The sequence below is a fragment of the Mesitornis unicolor genome, unplaced genomic scaffold, assembly GCF_000695765.1.
Source record: "Mesitornis unicolor isolate BGI_N332 unplaced genomic scaffold, ASM69576v1 scaffold3656, whole genome shotgun sequence".
NCBI classification, from domain to species: domain Eukaryota; kingdom Metazoa; phylum Chordata; class Aves; order Mesitornithiformes; family Mesitornithidae; genus Mesitornis; species Mesitornis unicolor.
Window position 1 is genome coordinate 165,331 of NW_010191520.1, and position 21,799 is coordinate 187,129.

General features: G+C 38.7%; 1 protein-coding gene across 1 annotated transcript in view; it reads left to right on the forward strand.

Annotated features, from left to right (window-relative positions):
- The window catches only part of MIPOL1 (mirror-image polydactyly 1), a 156,328-nt gene extending 136,683 nt beyond the window's left edge, over positions 1-19,645 (forward strand). The window contains exon 12 of the mRNA XM_010186745.1: positions 19,109-19,645. Coding sequence (XP_010185047.1) covers positions 19,109-19,175 — 67 coding nt within the window. The 3' untranslated portion in view covers positions 19,176-19,645. The remainder of the gene's footprint in view (positions 1-19,108) is intronic.
- Positions 19,646-21,799: the final 2,154 nt, after the last annotated feature.

Genomic DNA, 21,799 nt, shown 5'->3' on the forward strand with positions numbered 1-21,799 from the left:
TCCCATCAGCCCATATTTGTCTTCAACTTTAATGTCTCCAGCATATTTCCAGAGCAGCTAGAAATTGGCTTATAATTTATTGCAAGGACCTCACAAGAGTTCTTCCTGCTTAAAAAAAAAGACACACTGAGCTCTCCTATTAAAAAAATAAATTCTATTTTTATATTTTTTAATTTACATTTAACTACATAAATATAGGTAATGTATACATATGAAAATACATGTTTTCAGTTCTCTTTAAAACATCCAGTGATTGTTTGAGAAACATTCAAATCTCCATTCTGATCACTTAGATATATTTGAAACTTCAGCAGATGCATGCTTGATAAAAATAAACCTACAAAAAAAGATTACAGTGCATTGAAAATATTGGCTAAACCTTTTTGTACACTGTTTAAAGTTGTTATTTCATTTAATTTTATTTTTAAACACTTACTAACCATAGATATCTAAGTGAAGGTTGGGCTTTGGTTGGGATTTTTTTTTAGTGAAACAGTCTTGTTTAATCCCATGTGACTAGGCTGGCTAGAGTAGAAGCGTAGCCAAAAGCTGAAATAAAGTGGTGGTGATGCACTGCTGTAGAGAAAAGAATTTACACAATTTAACATGCTCATCTACTTGGGAAAATTTTGGTCAGGTTAGTTTTCATTAATGCTAAGATCTGAACACTGAGCCCATAGCAAAATAAAACAATTGGGTGAAGTCTTTTGATGACAATACCATGCCCTTTTTACCAAGAAACTGTGGAAATGCTCTGTGCGTCTTCCCAGCACCCGGAGTCATCCACCCCCATCTTATAATTCAACCTGCAAACAGATTAAGCAGCTGAGTTTGTGGAAAGTGTGTTTACTTTGAGCTAAGAACCCTTGTGTGACACTATAGAGATTCCTCTGACACCTCTGGGAGAGCTACACAGACAGTTCGTACTCATCAGCAGGGAAACCGGGCTGAGAATTCCCAATTTCTTTGTGACCTCAACCGCTTCATACAGATCAGTGTTTGGCAATTAGGCAGGAACTCATTTGTTAGCTTAGCTTTTTATTTCAAAGATGTAGGATGTTCTACATTTCAAAAAGGAACTGACAATTTATAAACCTGTCAACGGAAAGGCTTCTGGTATTAATCACAGTAGTATTAATTATTAGAATTGTCTTAAGAGGATGCTTATTGTACTTTAAAATGTGACACTACAATTCATAGCCTACATAGGCTTCTAAAACATCTGTTTTCTTGATTTGTGCCCAAGTAAAATTGAATTCTGATATATGAAGGAAGTATTTTTATCAGCTGTACAAAGTAGTTTCTCAGTATTATTCAGTAAAATGTCTGAATAACGTAGCAACAATTAAAAATCAGAAGAGGAGAACAATGATGCACTGCATTAAGGAAGAACATCATTTGAATATTTAAAATAATGTTGAAAAAGGATGTGCTTTGTATCTTTGTACCACGTAGTTTACTAGTGTTCACTTTGCCTTTGCTAATCTGTTCTCTCACAACACTCAAGAATTTTTTAATACTCTTAAAAACTTCAGTGTTTGCATTCAGCATAATATACAGAGCTTGAAATAGAGATGTAATTTCTCCACAGCATTGCCATCATGTCAGCCGTCTGTGTACCTACCTGCAATTGTTGCTTTCTAAATGTGAGATCCGAGTCAGAATAGTGGTCCTGTGTTTTCTGTCAGGACACAAAGCATCTAAAAAATTTCTGGATCCTATCCCACATGAAACAGCAGCTGTGAACCAGAAGGGGGATATATTGGAATCTGCTTATAGTGAACTTGGATATAGTAAAATTCTGTTTATACTGAAGTAGGGTGAGATCTCACATCGGCTCACTGCAGTGTGAGACACAAATTGCAACTGTGTGCTCTCGTCTGCAAAAATGATTTGCTGTCCTAGCAGGAGTGGTGGTGTGAAGCAGAAAAATATTGATGCTCAGAAAGGGGCCACACAGATTTAGCAGCATTTGTCTGAGTCTATTTTCATTTTGAATCATTAAAAAGATACACATTAGACTTTTAAGAGAGCACTATTCTAGTTTTGTAAAGAAAATACACATTTTAACTGTGTGGTATATGTAAATAAATACATTTATATGCACACATAACAGTACATATTTATTCAATAGGAAATTATGCTTGTCAACGTGATAGTTAATATTTTTAACCTATACTCTGTAGAATGGCTATGACTATAATTTTCTGTATGTAATTAATGTTTCTAATTCCCGGTTACAAACAAAGAATTAGGAGAGTGGCACAGAATTCACCGGGGTGTTGGCACAGCGCCACAGGCCCCCTGCAAGTTTGTCCCGTTGGAGAAGCCAGGAGCCAGCTGGTGCAGCCCCAGCGGGGAGACGGGGCTGACCTGGAGAAGGTGGCTGGAAAAGCCTGTGAGTTAATTAATGCCTCTGCCAGCAGAGGAAGCAAGACATTTTCAAACTGCCCTTCCTGGTGGAGCCTCTGGGATTGAGGAGTGGCTACTGATGTCAGTGAGATCAGAGGAGGTTATAATGTAATACCAAATCAATATTAGCCAATTATCAGTAAAGGTTGAGGCCATTTTTGCTGGTTTTTTTTCCAGGAAATGTTCTATTTTTCTGCAACAGCTTTGCAGCTGGAGTGAATTTTAATGCAACTTGTCTATTCAGGGCTTCTATTTTGCTCACAATTTAATGATTCTAGCTCAGTAAACGTAGTGCTCTGCGTGTGAGCACAGTCACACTTGCACACTCACATAGCTGTGTAAGGTGGCAGCGGAGGGAGCGCATGTAGAATTTCTGTGTAATCCTCTAAAAGTAACACAAATCCACAAAGTAATGGCACAATAGTAAAATATACAGGTATGAAAATAAGCATAAATGTTAAGAAATATACTGCTTGTACACTTTGTCAAGGTAGTTTTTACTATGAACAAAGCAAATATCTAGGTGATGTAAAACAGAAATTCTTACTGTTTATTAAAGACACCTTTTCTTTTGATTGTTTGGGGTTTTTTTTTTTACCATTTAAGAAGTCAGAAGAGTTACAGATTTGGATAAAATACTTCAGTGGATTGAATACAGAAGAAAACTAAGTAATCTTCTTAATAAGATAGTTTTAGCAAAGGAAATTGCTATCTCTCATAAAAGAAATACTACCCTTAATAACATTTGCTTTACCTCTTAAGGTATGATTTTTTGGCTACCTAACTCTCATTGTTACTGGAACACACCCTTTTTTTGAGCAGTCCTGGATTTTTCTCCAGCATTATTTCCGAGCACACTTTCTCTGCTTTCATAGTTGCTCACTTAGTTTTGTTCCTTAGCTGATGCTGATAAATAAGCTGGTTGATGACACAACAAAAACAAACAGCTCTTAGCAGCATTTGACACAGTTGAAAAGAATACAAAAATGGAAAGAAGTAAGGAGCAAGCATTTATTAAGTGGTTACAGTCCCCCTCTTCTGCAAGTAAAACTAATCTGCCTTCTGAGTACAGGAGCTGTGTGCGTTTCACAGCAATGTCCAAGACGTTCTCCAGTGCTGCCGGAGGGTCTAATCTTTCCCAGAATGATCCGAGCAGTGCAGTTCAAGAACAAGAATGAACATTTGAATAATCACACCACAATGTGAGGTGACCCTCCAACAGGGGACTGACCAGATACACATATGGATTTTGGGAAGACGCTCTGATGCTCTTTTTTAACACAGCTGTGAGAAGAATGTGGCTAAGACCCAGTAGTCTTTCTGGAGTATACCTGGCAAAGGAAACCATGAGGAGAAGAGAATTTAACACATGGGTGTAAGAGAGTCCGCTTCATTGATGCGATCTGAGGGGAATGTCTAATGACTGGAAGAATCAAACTTGGCAATGAAAACACAAAGCTCTTTTCATCAATTCAAACGCAGACTCTAAAGCTGCAGATGGTTACCTCCAGCCTTGCCTATTCAGTGTGGGTTGTATAAAATGGCACTTTGGTGAATACTAATAGATCAAAACAAAGATTTAATAACATAAAGATGTGGTGTTCATTTTTAAATAAGGATACAGGTCAGTGTCTCAGAAAAGGGTGAAATAAGTATCTTTATGTATGGGTCTAAAGTCTCTGGAGATTTTTAACTGCAAACATAATATCTTTAGTGTGCAGATTGTATTCAGTACAGCGCAGCTATGCAGAGAACAGGCTAAAAGCAAGATTTCTGAATTATTATACTAATTGAGCCTCTTTACAACATGCAAATGTTGTTAACTAGTTATCTACCTTTTAAAATCATACCTACATATATTTAGTTGAAGTATACATTGTAGCTTGTATGCTTTCAGTCACTCCTTGTAGATAAGAATGGAGCTAGGTAATTAGAAATTGAAGGCAGAAGCACTGCACAAAAGAAACAAGTTTTACATTCACTGGGACTTAGAGCTGTTTGTTTTGGAGGAGCCACCAAATGTCAGATAACTCAACTGGCTTTATTTAAAATTTTAGAGATACATTTCTTTAGTTTTCATATTTCAAAATAATAAATGCAATTTAATATCTTTATTAAGATTTTACATTTAGATGTTCAGACTTCTGTATTAAATCTAGACTGCTTTTTTTTTTTACTTACAAAACTATATTCTCTTGAATGTCAGATCATGTTAACTACTGGAGGCTAGGGGTACAGCTACATAGATATTAATAGTTTCACTGATTTGTGTCAGTAAATAATTTAGCAGATGTCAAAAGTGATTTTTCGTTTAAAGAAAACCACTGTGCTGCCTGCTGCTGTGAAGTTCTGCTGAGATTTAACGGCTGGTAATCTTTTAATATCATATAGGGAATAATTTAATCGGTGCTGGCATTTTGAAATGTAAAGTAAGTTCTGGTGACTTGTTGAAGAATGTAGATGTAGAGCTAGTTTCTTAGTTACGGCAAATTGGCTTAGCTCTGTCGCACTGAGTGCATTCATTTGTCCCACTTAAGGATGTGCCTTGTAGTTTACTGAGAAACAGATGCTGGTGGGTACATTCAAAAGATGAGTGAGTGAGGGTAAAGTGCTAGGAATCTTTTATTTGCTGTGGCAAGCCACGGAAGTCAATGGTTATGAGACTTTGTACAGAAGGAAATGGGGAGCCGAGGAAGACAACCCTTGTAGCAGCCTAAGGTACCAGTGAAAATTAGCAATAGTTCTGGACTTTCAGAACTGGATCAAAAGTTATTAAAGGAGATTCAACATGGAAAAAGCTGCTTGATGAGGACCGATGTGTTGGCTGCCTTGTGCAATGATTAAAAGCAGATTATAAGCTCCATGGGGCCCATAAGAGATACACAATCTCCACAGGCGGGGTTTTATGGTGTTTAGGAAACCCACACTAGCCAGATGGAAGATTCCCAGACACGCAAAACTACCACATACCCCAAAGAATTCTGCAGAGTGCAGCACAGCTGATGCAAAGTTTCTTTGGCATGCAGGACATGAATAAGAAAGTCTAAAATGCAAAATCTAGTAACAATCACATCATATCATATATGAAAATATTACCATTAACTAGGGTTAGCAATAACAGGCAGTGTGAATTTATTGGATTTATGAGCAATAGGCTTGGAAGTAGCCTGCTTTAGGAATTTAGTGAGGAATTAAGACTAATTGAAATGTGTGAAGAGAGTCATCTGTGATCTAACTGGAAGCAGTACATAGTAGGGTCAGAATTTATTTAAATACTTGGAATTCTGTGCTAACTCCAGTGACTCCTCTCAGAAAAATTCCCCTCAGACTGCACTAATATGCATGGTGAAATGATGAATTAAAAAGTCTTGTAGAAATACTTGTTTGTTGTAATAAAAGAATTGAGTATGCCAATGAGGTTATGTGCAGCCTCAGAGAAATTACACATATAGAGGGAAATCAGTTTTCTGGGTCTGGAGGAAATAAAATATTGAACTAGTACTCAAATCTAAGGTGAGCTGAATAAATTCAGTCACTGGTGGCATACTCTCTGGGCTGTTGTAGGTATACCACGTTTCTGTATCGCTATCTTGTTTCCCTTGGTAAGGCTCAATTATTCATGCTGTACAAAAGGAAATTATCACTCTTGCTAAGCTGTAATGAAAAGTATTTTCCATATTGGATTATATTATCTTTATTGGATGACACTTCAATTACCAATTTTTGAACTGTGTACTCCATGTTGCAGTCCAGGTAAAATTTGCAGGCTGTGATGGCGGGAGTGCCTGATACCTTCGTACCACTAACATTGATACCTTCCTGGCCTAAAGAAGAGAGGACTTGGGTTAGAGTAAGCAGAAGACTTCTCACTGAAAAAATACGAAGTTGTCTTTTTGTCTTTTCTGCCTGGATTCCCTGGAGACCCAAATGGAGAAGTCCATGATGAACCAGCGATGCACACTGGTTGCAGCGAGATCCACGCAGAGCAGCGTGACCTCAGATGTTTTCTTTCGAAAGCTTCCTTGGCACCTGTGCCCCCCTGCCTCCATTTTCTAAGTGGTTATTTGGGAGCAGGGGTACTCCTCCAGTGTGTGACAGAATGGAGCTGCGTTTCCTCCTCCATCTGAGGAGACCCTGGTTCAGATCTCCTGTATCTCAGGGGGATATTTTAGCTGCTGTATGTTTGGTCTGGATGCTCTCTGTTCCTTGCCGTGAGTACCCCATAGCAAACAATAATACAGGCTCCTCAGAGAAGAGAGGAGTGAGTAGACTACTCACCTCTTAGAAGCAAGATCCCATTCTGACACTTTCCTTTAGGGCTTTTCCTCGGTTTTATCCCATGCCTTTTGAACATAAATACAGAGCCAGTATCAGAACACCCATCTCCCATTTTCCAGGTGATCATCCTCAATCACAACCCACAGAATCACAGCTTCAGGTCTAGTAACATTTCAGATATTTCTTCTATAGCAATTCATAGCTTCCAAAGACAAGTAAAGAAGTCTCTTGCAGGCCTGGAGTGTACAGCTCTCCGGAGAAGTGGCAGATGTGGGCTAAAACCAAGTTTTCCTCAGCTTGGCTGAATGCTCTAGCTGATGGTCAATATAACTTTTTCTACTTGTTTAAAAAATGAGGAGTGGTAGCACTACTTTTAGCTTTGGCACCTTGAAAGGAACAAGTGGCCTCAAGTTAGTTTTAGAGAAGGGCAGCTTGAGAACCTCTGGACAGCTTAGAGCAAGACACAGACTGAGGGCCTGAGATTTTAAAAAAACAGAACAAAACAAAAACAACACGAGACTATTTGACTAGTTTAGAGCACCCTTCTCCTTAAAGTAGTTGTTGCAGATCCCATCCCGAGGTGCTGCCATGCTCTCCGTGCAGTCTGGAGGAGGAAGACACCAGTGCAGACCACACATGGAGCTGCAGATCCCATTCTCAATACCAGAGTCCTGAAAGACAGATTTGGTGATGTTCAGAATTACTGCAGCTGAGACCCTTTGTAGTACTAATGATCCATAATGTCTTTTGACGTCTCATTTTCCTTTGAAGACAGCCCTTAATAGAGCAGTTTGTGGTATCAGTACCAAAAGTCTCATACAGTTATAATGTGTGGTGTTGCCAGAGCAGATGATGGGATGTCATTCTCATTGGTATTTTGGGTGTCATAAATTATATTGAGGCCTTTAGCATCTGACGGTTTGTGATCGATGCCAGGATTATGTTCAGTGGTGTACTTAACGGAATCAAGACAAAAAATCCCAACCAAAGGGAGTGACAAATAAGCCTCTCCTGCATTCCTTGCACACCCGAGATATCCATTGACTGCAGGGAGTTTCACATGGATGAAGAATGCAAAACTGAGCATACAGTCTAAGTCAAGTATTTATTTTCTTTGTGTAGCTGTAGTTTACATTTACTTAATCTCTGTAAATTGTGGATTGCAGTGCAGATATTGTTTTCTTAAAGTATGGGTAGTTACAATATAAACACAAATATTTATCATCATTTGAATATTTATCATCTCCACCTTTCACGAAAATATAAGCAGAGCTGAAACTTCGTTCTCTCAAACACTAAAATGTATTCTATGAAAGTCAAATGTTTTGAGAGTCAACATAATCACAGCATCCCAGTTTTTGACCTGTGTGTTCATTTACAGTTTGCTTATAGCTGCTTCACAGAGATGGAAGTTTGTAGATTACAACATGGTTTTATTGATTTATCAGTAGCAAAATACACTAAGTATACTCAGTAAACTGGATCGGCTAGCTCTTGGGCTTGTATTGTATAATATTAGCTTGTTGTGGAATACTTCAGAACAAAATCAGAATGTTGGCATAGTTAACATCAGTGGTGTAAACCAGACTTGCAAAGACTAATATTTAGTAAGACCAATAACACAAACAAATTAGATTTTCAAGTTGTTTGCCCAGTAAGAAGCAGCATGCTGACACAGTATTTGTAGGCTTATAGTTAACCATTCTATGACAAATTATTTGATAACTTTGAACAGCAGATTGAGTGCTCCTTGAAGAACAGCAAGAAAACTTTTTCTCAAACTTGCATTTATTTCCAAGACGATAAAACGAGTGTCACAGCAAATAATCATTTACTTTAATATTTTATATCCAAATAAAATAAGTCCATGGCATTTACATTGCTGTTACTAAATAGTATTTGGTTTGTTTGCAAGAGTCATTTATTTGTGGCTTGGCTGAAGGAATAAAAATAAATTTGCGGTTCTTTCTGTTAATACTCATACTGTTTCTTAACATATGCAGAAGATTGAATACTGTAAATGTATGTGCAGAAGCTCAAAAAGAAAGCCCAGACTTTCTGAAGCTTCTGAATTACATATAATCTTTTAGAGAATTGCTGGAACAGTTCTTTACAGCAACAAATAGAAATAACTGACCAGGCCAGCAAGGTATTTAATTCTAAGCAAACTTGAAATAATTTAAATTTTTCCACTGCTTAAAGTGTAGCTTTACCGAAGTAGGGGCTGGTTCTCCAAGGAAAAAAATACAGTTCATGTTTCTAATCTAATGCTGAGTCATTAATTAATAGCTAGATTTTTTCATAAAGCTTTTAGGTTTTTTAACAAGATTTTGTAGAAAGGCAGCGTCAATTGTATTTATAGGTATGAGAGCTAACAACAGCTTTAACCCCATCATTGCCACTGCTGGTTTATTGGCAAGTTGCTTGGCTTTCCTGTTCTACATTTTTGCTGTATTTGATGTGTGTATAAAGATATAGATCTGAAAACTGAGTTGTTGGAAGGCAGAAATCTTTAGGACCAAATTTTATCATTTCAGCTTCAGATTATGGAATTTTTGCCCATAGAAAGTTTCAGAATTCAGCCTTTGAATGAAAGACACTGCAGTTATTGGAGATGTGTATAATAAAATTACTGTATTTAGCACTTTATTCTGTGCCTCATAATATATCCATTTCTGTAACCTCAATCTTTGATATGACAATCATAAGTTATTTGAAAGATGTAACAGATGCACATCCTCATGTGATAAAAGGGATATGTAAGTGGTGAACTCAACACAAATGACATTTCACCGATCTCCATTTTTAAACACTGAGGAAATATTTTTCTCTGTGTTTTTGAAGAATTTCATGGCTCTTGATGTAAAGCCAAATTTTTATGCTTTCAGCAGCAGCAATTAACAAGTTTTTCTCTACAACCAGTCCCATTCATGTCACCACCATGCAGAATTGTCACCGAAGCCAGAGTCTGCAAGTTCACCACTTCAGAAGAATTGAAGCTGTCCTCAAAATGAGCTGAAGGTCCACTGCTTCCCTCCTGAGTCAGCCTTGCTCAGGAATTTGCTCCCCTCCCAGGAGCAGGAGGAGAAGCTCATTCCCAGTCGGATGGCAGGAACATGAAGCAAAATAGGCACAGAAGACCAGGGAAGAAAAGTCTCATGTGAGTTTTCTTGTAGAATGGTGCAGGAGGCAGTTGGAGACTGTCTGGCTGCTGGCTGCTGGAGGCAGGTTACTGAAGCTTAGAATTGGGAAGGCTTGTTTTTACCTTAATGGCCTTAAATGGCTGATAACTTTGTAAAAAGCCTAGGAAGTGTTGTAAGAAACACTACGCATGTGCAGAAGACACTTTGGTCTGTGTTCCTAAGTCTCAGCTGGTATTTTAAAAGCCCTTTTTTGTGTGTGTAAATTAGAAGTTAGGCATCTTTTCTGGTATTATCCCTGCATAGGGGACCCCCTCACAACTTCACCATAGTAGACAAGCTTTATATTAATAACATCTATCTATAAAATGTTGCAAACATGAAGAGGAGGAGTCTTTCATCCATGCACTTTCTTGCTAGTCCACTACTGAGGGAAGTCTGCTCTCCCTTTTTCTAGAAATATTTTTCAGAAGTGTGACTAAGTGTGAGTCGCCCTGAAACTAGCAGAAGTCTGTGGGCACCACTGGATCACACCGGAAAGGTGGGGATTTAATCTACCAGTCTGAGCCCGTTACAAAGGATTTATCACAAGTGAGAGCTTAATTAAATGCTTTCCTCTTACATCCAAACCCATTTCCATCGTTACTTGATCTCTCAGTGATGTAGAAGTTATTCCAGCTTGAGCTATATCACATCAGTTATGCCAGATAGACAAATATATTTAAATGCGTCAAACGTATGTAAACCCAATTATTTTTAACGTAAAATGGAGGGATTTGCTGATGGTTTATAGGAAGGAACTGTCTCTCTACCTCAGGGAGGTGGAACGTAACAGAGAGCTGCCCAGAGCCAGCAAGTCTACATCAGGTTTTGTAAAATATTTGTGGAATCAAGAAAAAAGCTCATGTTGTCTTTATTGTTTATGAAATCAAGAGGAATCTGCCAAATTTGTGCTTTGATGGGGTGCACTTGGGAAACAGCCTGAGTAGTACATCAGTATCTGCAATTTTACAAGCTCATTGTAAACAGGACTTGACCAGAACATACCCAAAAGTGGTGAGACTGGCTTGGAATAGATAGCTGAGAGGTTCAGACCTGGCCTTACAAGGAAGACTTGTTTGAAACATGTACAAATCTGCACTGTGGTGGTTTCAGACTGATACGTCTAAAGTTTAAAGTCTCTTAGTGACCCCATTCTCTACAGATCCATAAATGTATATCAATCTGCTAGTCCTGCATCCTGAGTACTTTTCTCATTAAGAATCCTGTCTGTTTGTTTTGAACAGGTTTGAAATGCTGTTTTAGGTAATAGATTTTTTTTACATTGCTTTTAAATATTACTAAAGAAGGATTTAGAACAAAACCAAAGTCCTCTAAAAAACTAGGTCTTTTTTCCATCTCCTGAAATACAGCTCAGCTGGATATAGAATAAGAAAACTGGCTAGTTGTTACCAGCAGACATGGTTCAGAGCGCAAATTGAGAAGCAGAGAGAAGGGCTCTGTATCCAGCAATTTTAGGCTTTAATTTTACAAGATACCTTTTCTTTGTGGTGCACATGAGGAACTCGGTTCAGCTCAAGACTACTTATACTTAAAATTAAATGTGAGGCTTTTCAGTCTTCTTGGTTGGTTGAGCTTTAGCAAGTCATTTCACTCCTCTGTATGCTGTTTTGCCACATAATACACATAATGGAAAATAGACCTGATGTCTGCCTTTCTAACACTTTACATAAAAGTTCTGACCATCCCTCCATGTTGTGAGCATTGAAAGCAAAAACAAATTTGTTTTTCTGAAGTTCTATAACTCTCAGGAAGAAGGTGGGAAACTGTTTAGAGACAGAATAAACTTGCCTGTGATTCATGGTGCTCTAATGATACCTAACATCATTACCAAAGCATAGGCCTAGAGTTCATTGGGAGCTGGTAGGAAGTAATATTTTTCCCTCTTCAAATGAATAAATACTATGGCAGAATACTTTCTATGGGAAAGATATATATTAGCATAAGGTGAAACTGCTAGTTTTTCCTAAGCAGGTGACAGAGAAGGTTTTGGAAGTATTTGGCAAGAAAATCCAGGAGACCCCTGTCTATTCAGATAAGCACAAACTTGTGGAACTTGTGGAAGTGCTGTCATTGTAAGGAGTAGGCTTCAATGCCAAGATTTCTTCTAAAAAAGAGAGCAGCCGTGACACCAAATGCATGGAAACAGTAATTGTCAGTGCTAAAAGTCATTCAAGCTTATGGAAGAAGGTATAGAAAAGGATTTTCTTGCACAAATAGAAGTAATAAACTTTGCATAAAATTGGCATATGAACTGTTGGACTCAAGCAGGAGTAATTAGGTGAAATTCTGTGATTTGATTAAATAATCTGATGAGTACCTTTTGGCCTCAATATCTTTAATATATCCTCTATTTCAGTTATTGTTAATTTTTTTTCTTTAATATCAGCCACATGCTCAGATGTGAATGGTCCATCCAATAGTAAGGGCCTAGTCGATGTGATAAGCATGTTGTATATCTCAATGTACAGGTCACAGCATAGTTGTTTCAGGGTTTATTTTTCTTTCTCATAAGCTCATTTATTTTAGGCAAGCAGTGTATGCTGTCCTGAGAAAGCATTTGAAAGCAAAGGAGTGATACCTTTCACGAGATGGCATTAAATCCGGCATAGTTGCAAAGCCCTGATTCTGTATTATCCTATATTGTGTAGCAACCTACAATAATGCAAAGTAGGGTAAAATGCTGTCAAAATAGACCAACTGTGTTTACCGCTCACTTTTCCTGCTGCTGGTGATGGCACAAGGTGAATAGTAATGGTGAGCTAGCTCATAATCTTCCAAACAGAAGGTAGAGAGCAAACAATTTGACAAGATTAGTTATTGTGGACCACAGATAAAGGCTTAATATTTTAGCCAAGGCCTGTGTAAGCCAGGTTTATTTTGAAATATGTCTGCTGTCAGGAGCCCAACTGGCTGTATTTACTTCTAAGTTTAATCATATACAGAAATTACTCTTTTGGGTTGAGAAGACACTGAAAGAGATTTAATAGGAATGCTTGTTTTGTGACAGTGCTTTTCAGAGGCAGAATGGTTTGTCCTGCCAAATTTAAGGCCTGTAAGTTTAACAGAACATACTTTTTGGAGTGACATTACAAACAGCTTTGGGCAGGCAGGAATTGGCGGCGGTGCCTGGAGCGATTAGATTCAACACTGTGGTCTACCACGGTTTAGAGCTCGCTGATGCTGCTAAAACAGTGTCTAAGGCTTGTGCCTTAAGACCAGAAAGGACCATTAATACGAGCCAGTCCAGCCACCTGTCTTAACACAGGGCACCGAATTTTACTCAGCAATTCCTGCATCAGGTTCAAAACCACTGCTGAACTCCAGCATGTTATTTAGAAGGATGCCCAGTCTCTGATCCAAAACATGCAGAGGGAACTTTGTTAAGCAGAGAGAGGCGGCCTGGTCCATCTGAACCACATGTAGTCTTCACCACTGTGATGATTTATGGAGGAATTGTTACAGGCTGGGGTATGACTATTAAATGCAGCCAGCAATGTTTTTTAATGAGTCAGTCAAAAGTTATTCTTCTTCAAAGGGCAGGCTTTTGAGGTGGCAAAAGTAATACCTGAATTGAGGAATAAGAATAATTTAAGATTTACAAAGCCACCCAGACATAAGAGGGCAATGCCTCTGTGGCATGGTGGATAGGCCACTCATAGGGTCATACCCTGACATTCCAGGTTTCAATCCAGTGAATACTTCAGCATTTTATTCAGTCAGAGCAGCTTCAACATCTGAAACTGAGCACAAGGCACTCCAGCACACAGGGTTACCACAGTGCTACTCCCTTGAGAGGGAAGCAGCTGGGAGCCAGTTCCCTCGTACAGATAATAAAGCTGAACCAGTTTCCTCCAGCCTCTTGAGTAAATTATCCTATCCAAGTAAGTGGTTTCTGGACAAGACCAGTATCACAGCAGCCTCTCTGTGTCATTAGTTTCTTTGACTTTTACAGAAAACACCTGAAAATGAGTACTCCATTTAGGATGTGATGAAATATATCCAAGAGGAAGACTGAAGGAAAGGAGAGAGAAAGGAAAGGAGTTTTTTTTATTCTGAGATGAAATTAGATGCATTTGTTTGTATGACCACTCACCAAAGAGTCATTCACTGAGCTCTGCTGCTAAACTGCTTGTAATGCTTTTGTCCAATGCATTTTATTTAATTAATATATTTTCAAATGCTTGGTTTCTAAAGGGAACTGGTGTTAGCAAAACACATTCCACAAGAAGCCAGAAATCATGCAAGTAAGGCCATCTTCGTAGCCCAAGCCTAATCTTATCTACTGGAAAGATAACCAAGGGTTATAGTTTAGGTTTATAAGCCTTTATATAGCATTTCAAAATCCAAGAGGGTTTTGTTTTTATCACTTAACTCATCCATCTGCAGCTAGAAGCTATTGTTTTTGGCTAGTCTATATATTGCTTTGCAGATTAGGACATAGGCTACTTGAAGGATGCCCTTTTCTTTCGGTTGGGTATCCGTTTCGGCTATTTCTGGGGCATGATGCTCTGGAAGATCACTCTGTGACTGTGTAACTCTGTCACATTCAGAATTTGTGGATCAAGGCCACTGCTTTCCTTTGGGGGGAGTTCCTTTGGCCAGAGGTGGAGCAGTGTTGGAGGATGTACTGATTTCTGCAGATATATGCAGTTGCAGAGTCTTTACTGATCCCAAACTGCAGTTCAGAGCTAGGCTTCTTCAGCAGAAAGAGGAGAGAGCAAGCCAAAAATGTGCATAAAAGTCAGCAGTAGAGACCAGTAGGTAACATTTTTGCAACTATACATCCAGCTTCTGGGCTCCTGGAACAAACTCCTCTGTCAGTAAGGATTTTAAGTCTGCTTTATGGAGACTGATTCTAAAACCAAAATTATTTATACTCAAAAGAGTAGAGCTCTATAAGGATTTGCTAAAAATCAAAGCAGACTGTCAAAAAGTTCAGGAGCTACGTAAGAGCACTCAATGTGACAGCATACAGACATTTTGCCAAATGTATGCATAGGTGATAAGAAAAAACAGTTTGGAAGAGAATGGAAGAGAAGTTTGAGAATGGTTGAGAATTTGTCTTGGGGAAGACACACCTAGCAACATTCTTGTTTAGGTAGCCTTCCTCTGAAGATGAGGACCTTCTTAAAGCTTAGCAGCACTTTTAAAAGTACATATTCAAATTGGTAGTATCACGGCAGCAAGCCCCTCAAGGATATCTTTTTATTTCTGTATTAAAACACAGATCCACCTGCTTAACTCCAGATTTGTATTGACTCTTCACAACAATGTGTCTTTTGCAAACTTAAAAATAGTGATGGGCCAGATGTCCCTATCCTAATTTGTGGGGTTGTTTTTCTTTTCTATTTCGTGGAAGCACCATGATGAGCATTACAGAAGTAGGTAGTGTAGATAAAGAATATTTCTAGCTATCTTCTTTGTGTTTTTCATGAAAGAAAATTCCATCCCAAAAAACCACAGGACTTTTTGATTTTGGATATGTGCAAGTCAGTATAAATTAAAACAAAGTTGTACCTATTCATCTGAATACATTTTTCCTGTATTTTATTTGTCATTTTGTACTCATTTTGCGTGCACACATACAGTAATTGTGCAAAGAATGCTGAAGTGCCATTTGCTAAGAGAATTTATTTAAGGGTCAGATATTCTAGAATTATTGAAACACCAAGAAACAGCGAAGGTCACCTACTGGGATTTTCCAAAATCTCTAAGCAAGAAATTGAAATCTGTGAGAATGCAGAGTGAGACCTTTAGAGGCTTTGTTGAACATTCCTCAGGGTGTCTGTCCGTCCTTGCACATTTGGACCTTCAGCACTGCAGCACTTGCCCACCATATCATTCTTCTGTCTGACCTAAAATACAAACGCAAATACTCTCTTCTTGAATGACTTATTCTGTTGCTTTATGAGATACAAATTCAGTGAGTGTCCTTGCTTACATCTCAGGAGAAGATAGTGTCATATTGTGCATTTAATTTATACTATGAGAACTGTTTCCTTCACAGGCAAAAAGACAAATGTCGTTTGTTAAATCTAAGTCCTAGGATACAGTCAATGATAGTCAGTACTGCTTTCAGTTAAGCAAAATATGGTGAGATTATGTTGGCAGATATATCATGATTGCACAGAGTAATGGAAGTTGCTTTCTTTAGGTCAGTGTCTTCCATATTTTGAATAAAACTCTGTAAACACTGAGACTTTTAGGGTACTTTCTAACACATACCACTTGTCTGCTTAGATATTTAAGTTGCCTTTGTTCTTGAAGTATAAGACTCCTCCTTCAGTTTAACACTGTTCAAAATGCTCAGCCTCCAAAAGGAGCTGTGTGCAGCATCCCACTGGGCTGGGTACAGAGCCGTATCAACAAGGGGCGATTCTGCCACCCTCACCCCTTGCAGGTAGTACCTCATTGACCCAAACAGCCTTGTTAGCTGCCTTTTATTACTCACAAAGAAAAATGTTGCGTAGTGTGAGTCAGGATGGCAGAGTTGGGCCCTCGGTGAACAAAGAGTCAAGGATTATCGTTCCGAAAAGCCCCCTGAGGCCTGTATCAAGAGTTATTAACCACTGATTCAACCCATAGCATTATTTTGTAGGCTTAAGTGGGATTTCAGTGGTATATTGGGTCTTGTGTCTGTGTAGGGGTGAATTTTGCCCTCTGTTATTTTATCTTATAAATAGCTGTTACAGTTTCTCTTTTACATTATTGTTTAAATCTCTTTCAAAGGTATGGTTTCTTAATCCCCTGCTGTTTTTTTTTTCTTTCTTCTAATAAAGAATAAATAAATTTGCAAATCCACACGTGAGTGAAACAAAAGGCAAATAAGCCCTGCACGGTTTGTATTTGGTGCAGGATACCTCATTTTGATGATTTCAGTCATCATTCATTTGAAAAGCAGAAGCTATGATTGTTAAGCCTCATTATTTTCAATGAAGCCTGACAGTTTCAAGGTTAAACAGAAGACAGCTACTTTCATCCCAGTGGTATTTCTCTTCAAACATGGGAAGCTCTTCGCTAACTTGTTCTGCTCTGGTGTGCAGTGTCATTGCTTGATCACAGAGTGGTGCACATCTAAGCCCGATTGCAGGACAGTGTGTAACCAGTGACCTCCAACCTATGCCTCCCCAAAAGAAACCTCAATTATTGAAGTTATTTTTCCCCCACTTGTGTGAGCCACACAGTATTTCTTTTTGACTGAACAGTGGTTTAAATAAGCCACAATCTCAGATTTTACTAGTTTTCTGCTGTCTCCCAGAAAGCAATTTGCAGACCAAACCTTTTGCTTGTCCAGACAGTTTGAAATGCTTCTCCTGTGCTTTATGTCTCTGAAGTACATTAGAGAAGGTGCTGGTGTGAGAGAGAAAGAGACCTCCAGTGACATTTAAAGAGGCTGAGAAAGCTGCAGTGCTTCTGAACTTGCACGCTGTTAAATGTGAGGACTGCTCTGCCTTTGCTTTCTAAAGTTGCACATGGACTGGCAACCAACTTAACAGGGAAACTTCTCAGTAAGAGAGGCTGAGGAAACGATGACCTATCAGTAAGGGAGTTAAAACCTTAGAACTCAGAAAACATTGATTTATCCGCTGTGAGAAAACTTTCAGGAGCAAGTAACTTGTGAAAACCCTGACTTTATACTTACACAGACTGACTGCACTGAGTTCCGGCTGTCTGGCTGCTGCCTCCGCAATGACAAAATGCAATAGATGCATGTTATAAAACCAGGAAAAATGCACCAGTTGGTTAAAAAGGAAAAGCGATACTTGGAAAACTGATGGGAGAGGAGTGGCTAAGCAGTCATTTTTCACCTGTGCCTTCACTAGCTTAGAGTCCCTATGGAACAGCTAGAACCAGCTGAATGTTCCACATACATTTCCTGGTGTCTGATAATTACATTAGGGTGGTGAATTCTTAATCTTGTTTCAGGAATTAAGTCACCTGGTGAGTACAATGAAAGGTGTAGCTTCATGGCGCTTGGTGGTTCCTGGAAAACGAGTGTTTCAATACGTACCATGTGTGTTAGTCATGACTTCTGGCAATAAATCCAAGACCTGTTAACTAGTTTTCTTGCACTGAAGTTACTAATGCATCTATGAGATAAAATTAGTTTTGCAGTTTTGATAAAGCTGTGTTATTTTTATTTCCTGTCTACATTCCTTATGTTGTATAATATATTAAAAAAAACCCCAAACTATCTTTTCAGATAAGAAAAAATGCTCAGCTGTGCAGCAGTGAATACAGCTATTTGAACCTGCAAGTCTTTTTATCCATTATGGAAGTTGTGTGTATAATATAGTGGACACGGCTCTAACAGTGTTCTGCTACACACAGTGTCTGCTTTTATATAGTTAGTTTATTTGTGGGAGAGCTTTCATTGAAGGATTCCATAAGATACAGATAAATTGAAGAAATAGCTTGAATGCATTACTGGAGTGCTCAAGATAAATGTGTGCAAATGGAAAACCCTGAACAAATTTAGCCCTTTACATTTGCCTACATACTTTAACAAAAGGAAATAACAAATTAACCCACTGAGATGCTGGATGTGCTTATATTCCATGCATTAAAACCAAGAGAGGATTGGGCAGCTCTCTGTTCTATTTATTTAGACTACTAATTTTTCTGTAGTTGTGTCGACATAATAATGATATGGGCCACCTTCAAAATATCATCATCCACATCCTCAGAAACTTGGCTTGTTGAGTATTTTGAAAAAAAATCTGACAAAAAGCACATTGGGTTTTTAGGCATATATTTATAAACTGGACAATAAAAGTATCTGTTGGATAATGGGCAGGGTATATTTTAAGGGGAAACAACAGCTGTTATATTTAACAGGAGCCATGGACCACTCATATTTTTAAAAGTGCAAGAATTGAATGTCCTACTTAAACCGATATGTGCCACAGGTTAACTGCACAGGGGTTTGCTTTATACCTTATGGGGACCTCAGATACTACATATACTACAAAATAAAAGTGAGTGGATATATATCACTGACTGCAAATGGGTTGGGTTGTAGGTTAAAAAGTTTTCCGTAAGTTGTCTGCATTTTCCCTTAATGTCTGTCTTTTACAGTAGTGCTTTGTTTCTGAGCATGACCACCTCCAGGACAGCTTGGTTCAGTGCAAACACTGTCTCTTTCAGCCAGAACATTCCTAACGTTAGCTTCCTTTTTTTTTTCTCTCCTCTCCCTCTCCCCTGCCCCCGCTCAGGTTGGAAAGGCTGGTGGACGTCCTGAGGAAGAAGGTTGGAGCAGGGACCATTAGGACCGTGATCTGATTGAAAGCTCTAGTCTAAGGAAGCATTCACATCTGGTGACCAGGCTGCTTCATTCAGCACTGTGTAAACACTAAAGCCTTAACTTAGCAAACAGTTGTTAGAAGTGGGACACTCCAGCGACATTCCAAGCTGAGATAAAATCAAATCATAAATGTTTAACTACTTTGTTGCTGAGTTCTGTGATTTGTTGAAATATTTCACTGCAAACATATATTTGTTTTTAAGCAGATGCATTGTGGCACTGTGTGCTGTGAAAAATGATGTAGATGCTTATTTTAACAGTCTGTCCTCTCAGTGTTACTAGACTATAGTCTGCTGCAAGGCACAGCTTGATCATGTTTTCAAACACTGCAGGCTTCAGGTGCAAAATCCTGCAAAGCAGTTTCAAATTTTAAATTCCTTATGTTATTTGTGAGACTGTAAACAGTCCAGTATATGTATGTTAAATGTATTAATTGATAAAGTAAGTTCACATTCAATATATATCTCTGGCTCGTATATTGGAGATGTTTTCCTCCTTACTTGTAGCCCATTGAATTGCAGCTAGTGACTGGCTACAGCTGAGGGAAGGTTACATGTATAGCTTCATACAATGGTTGAATAGCTACTGCTAGTACATGGCATTTTCAGTATACATTAAAAAGAAATGTACGGTTAGGTTTCACTGGAAGTACAGCTTCATAAATTGCAACATGAAAGCCTTGTGACATTGCGCAGTATCTCAGATGGAAGGGGAGGTTTCCTGTATTGTTTTTAGTCACTCCTCTGTCCTTTCCTATGAGGGAAAATCTTTCAGTTATTCAGAGACCGCCACATAGAGTAAAAATTTGTCTTTTCAGTGTAAGGTGGGTCACTCACCCCTTTCCTACAAGACTTTTTGCCTGCTTCCACACCTCTGATTGCTCTGCACTGCAGGAGTACCATCCCAGTTGGGTTTGAGGCCAGACTGCCAACCCGTCACTCCTGCATACTCTGGAAGTGCCCTAGGACTGATCTCAAAGGCTGAAGGGTAGAATCCTAAAGGGAAGGGAGAAATTGAGGGGTGAAGAGGCACATTTGGGGTACTCAGACATTATAGACCTTACAGATACGGAGAGTTGAATCTCAAGTTGTATTTGTGACCCAAGCATCTCCCTGTATTCGGTCTTTGTCACATGACCAAAGGTGAGCAGAAAGGTCAGATCAGCACTTTTATAAACCTTATCAAGAAGACAGCTGTAATTTCTAAGCAGCTGAAATTCAGTAATGAAACTCAGGTAGCTCTCCCAGGACCAGCCAGCTCAGGCAGGGTGCATGCAGCTCCTAAGGCTTCCACTTGCATATTCTGCTTTGTGTTTAATGTTTTTATGCTCTCTTCCCTCTTAGTGTTTGCTTGTACAGATGTCATGATAGGGCAGTCTAGCTGAAGAAAATTAAATTTTTAATTTTGGATAAGGGAGACATTTCAATGCCTGTTTTTCCTTTCAAGCACTTCCAAGTAAAACCTTCATCATCTGCAAACCTAAGCACCTCCTAGTTTTAGTTGACCAAACCTAACCCCTTACAGTCAGATGAGTAGCATTCCTCCAAGCCAAATTTATTCAGGTCACTTCTAGAAACTTCTGAAGTGTTCCTTTTTGACCTTTGGTCAATCCTAAGATAGCCAGTGACTCTGGAGTCTCTCTCACGCACCCATTCAGTGGGAAGAAAGTTAAATGCTTCACCCCCCAGCTCCCAACCCCTTCACAGTCTCCCTTGTGCTGCCGTCCAGCACTTTGGTAACTCAGCTGCTCTTTTTCCTATTGTCCTCAGTGAGCTTTAGTGCTCTAAGTGAAAGACAAGATCTCCTGAGCTGTCAGTGCTGTGGAAACATTTCTGCTTTAAAGAAGTAGTGAGGAAGGAATAAAGATCAAAATGTAAAGACTACTGTACAGTGCTAGACCAAAGGTCCAACTAGCCCAAAGACTGCCTTTGACAATAACCAGTAGAAGGTGCCTAGGAAAGGGTATAAAGTCAGGCCTGCACTAGAAAGTGACCTTTCTCCCAAATGGTCTCCCAGCAATTTGTTCTTTAGGGGCTTTCTGAGCCAGAGATGATGTCTTTGTATTTAGGAGCATTTGTTCATTACCTGGTTTTGAATCCATTTAAACTTTTAGTATCTACTTGTTCCTGTCACAAGGACTTGTGGAGCTAATAATGCATTGAGTGAAGACATATTTCATTTTCTTTGTTATGAAATAGCTCTATTCACTTGCTATCACCTAGATTTTGTATTAGAGAAACCGTGAACAACCATTCCGTATTCATATTGCTTCCATGTCCCTTGTGATTTCACATATTTGGCATCCTTCCTCTGCCATCTCTTCTTCCAGAGAGAACCCCAGTCTCTTGTAAAGAAGCTATATCATGTATTTAATTGGTCTTGTCATGCTAATCTATTTATTTTCCAGTTCTGTAGTGTTTTTAGTGAGATACAACCAGATTTTTGCCTGGTATTCAAGATACAGACAAATTGTGACTTTAACAATTGTCATAATGATGTTGTCTCTTTTATTCTCTATGCTATTTGGAATAATTTTTATCATTATATTTGCTTTATGACAGATTATTTCTTTGAATTAATATTTCTGTAATAATAAAAATGA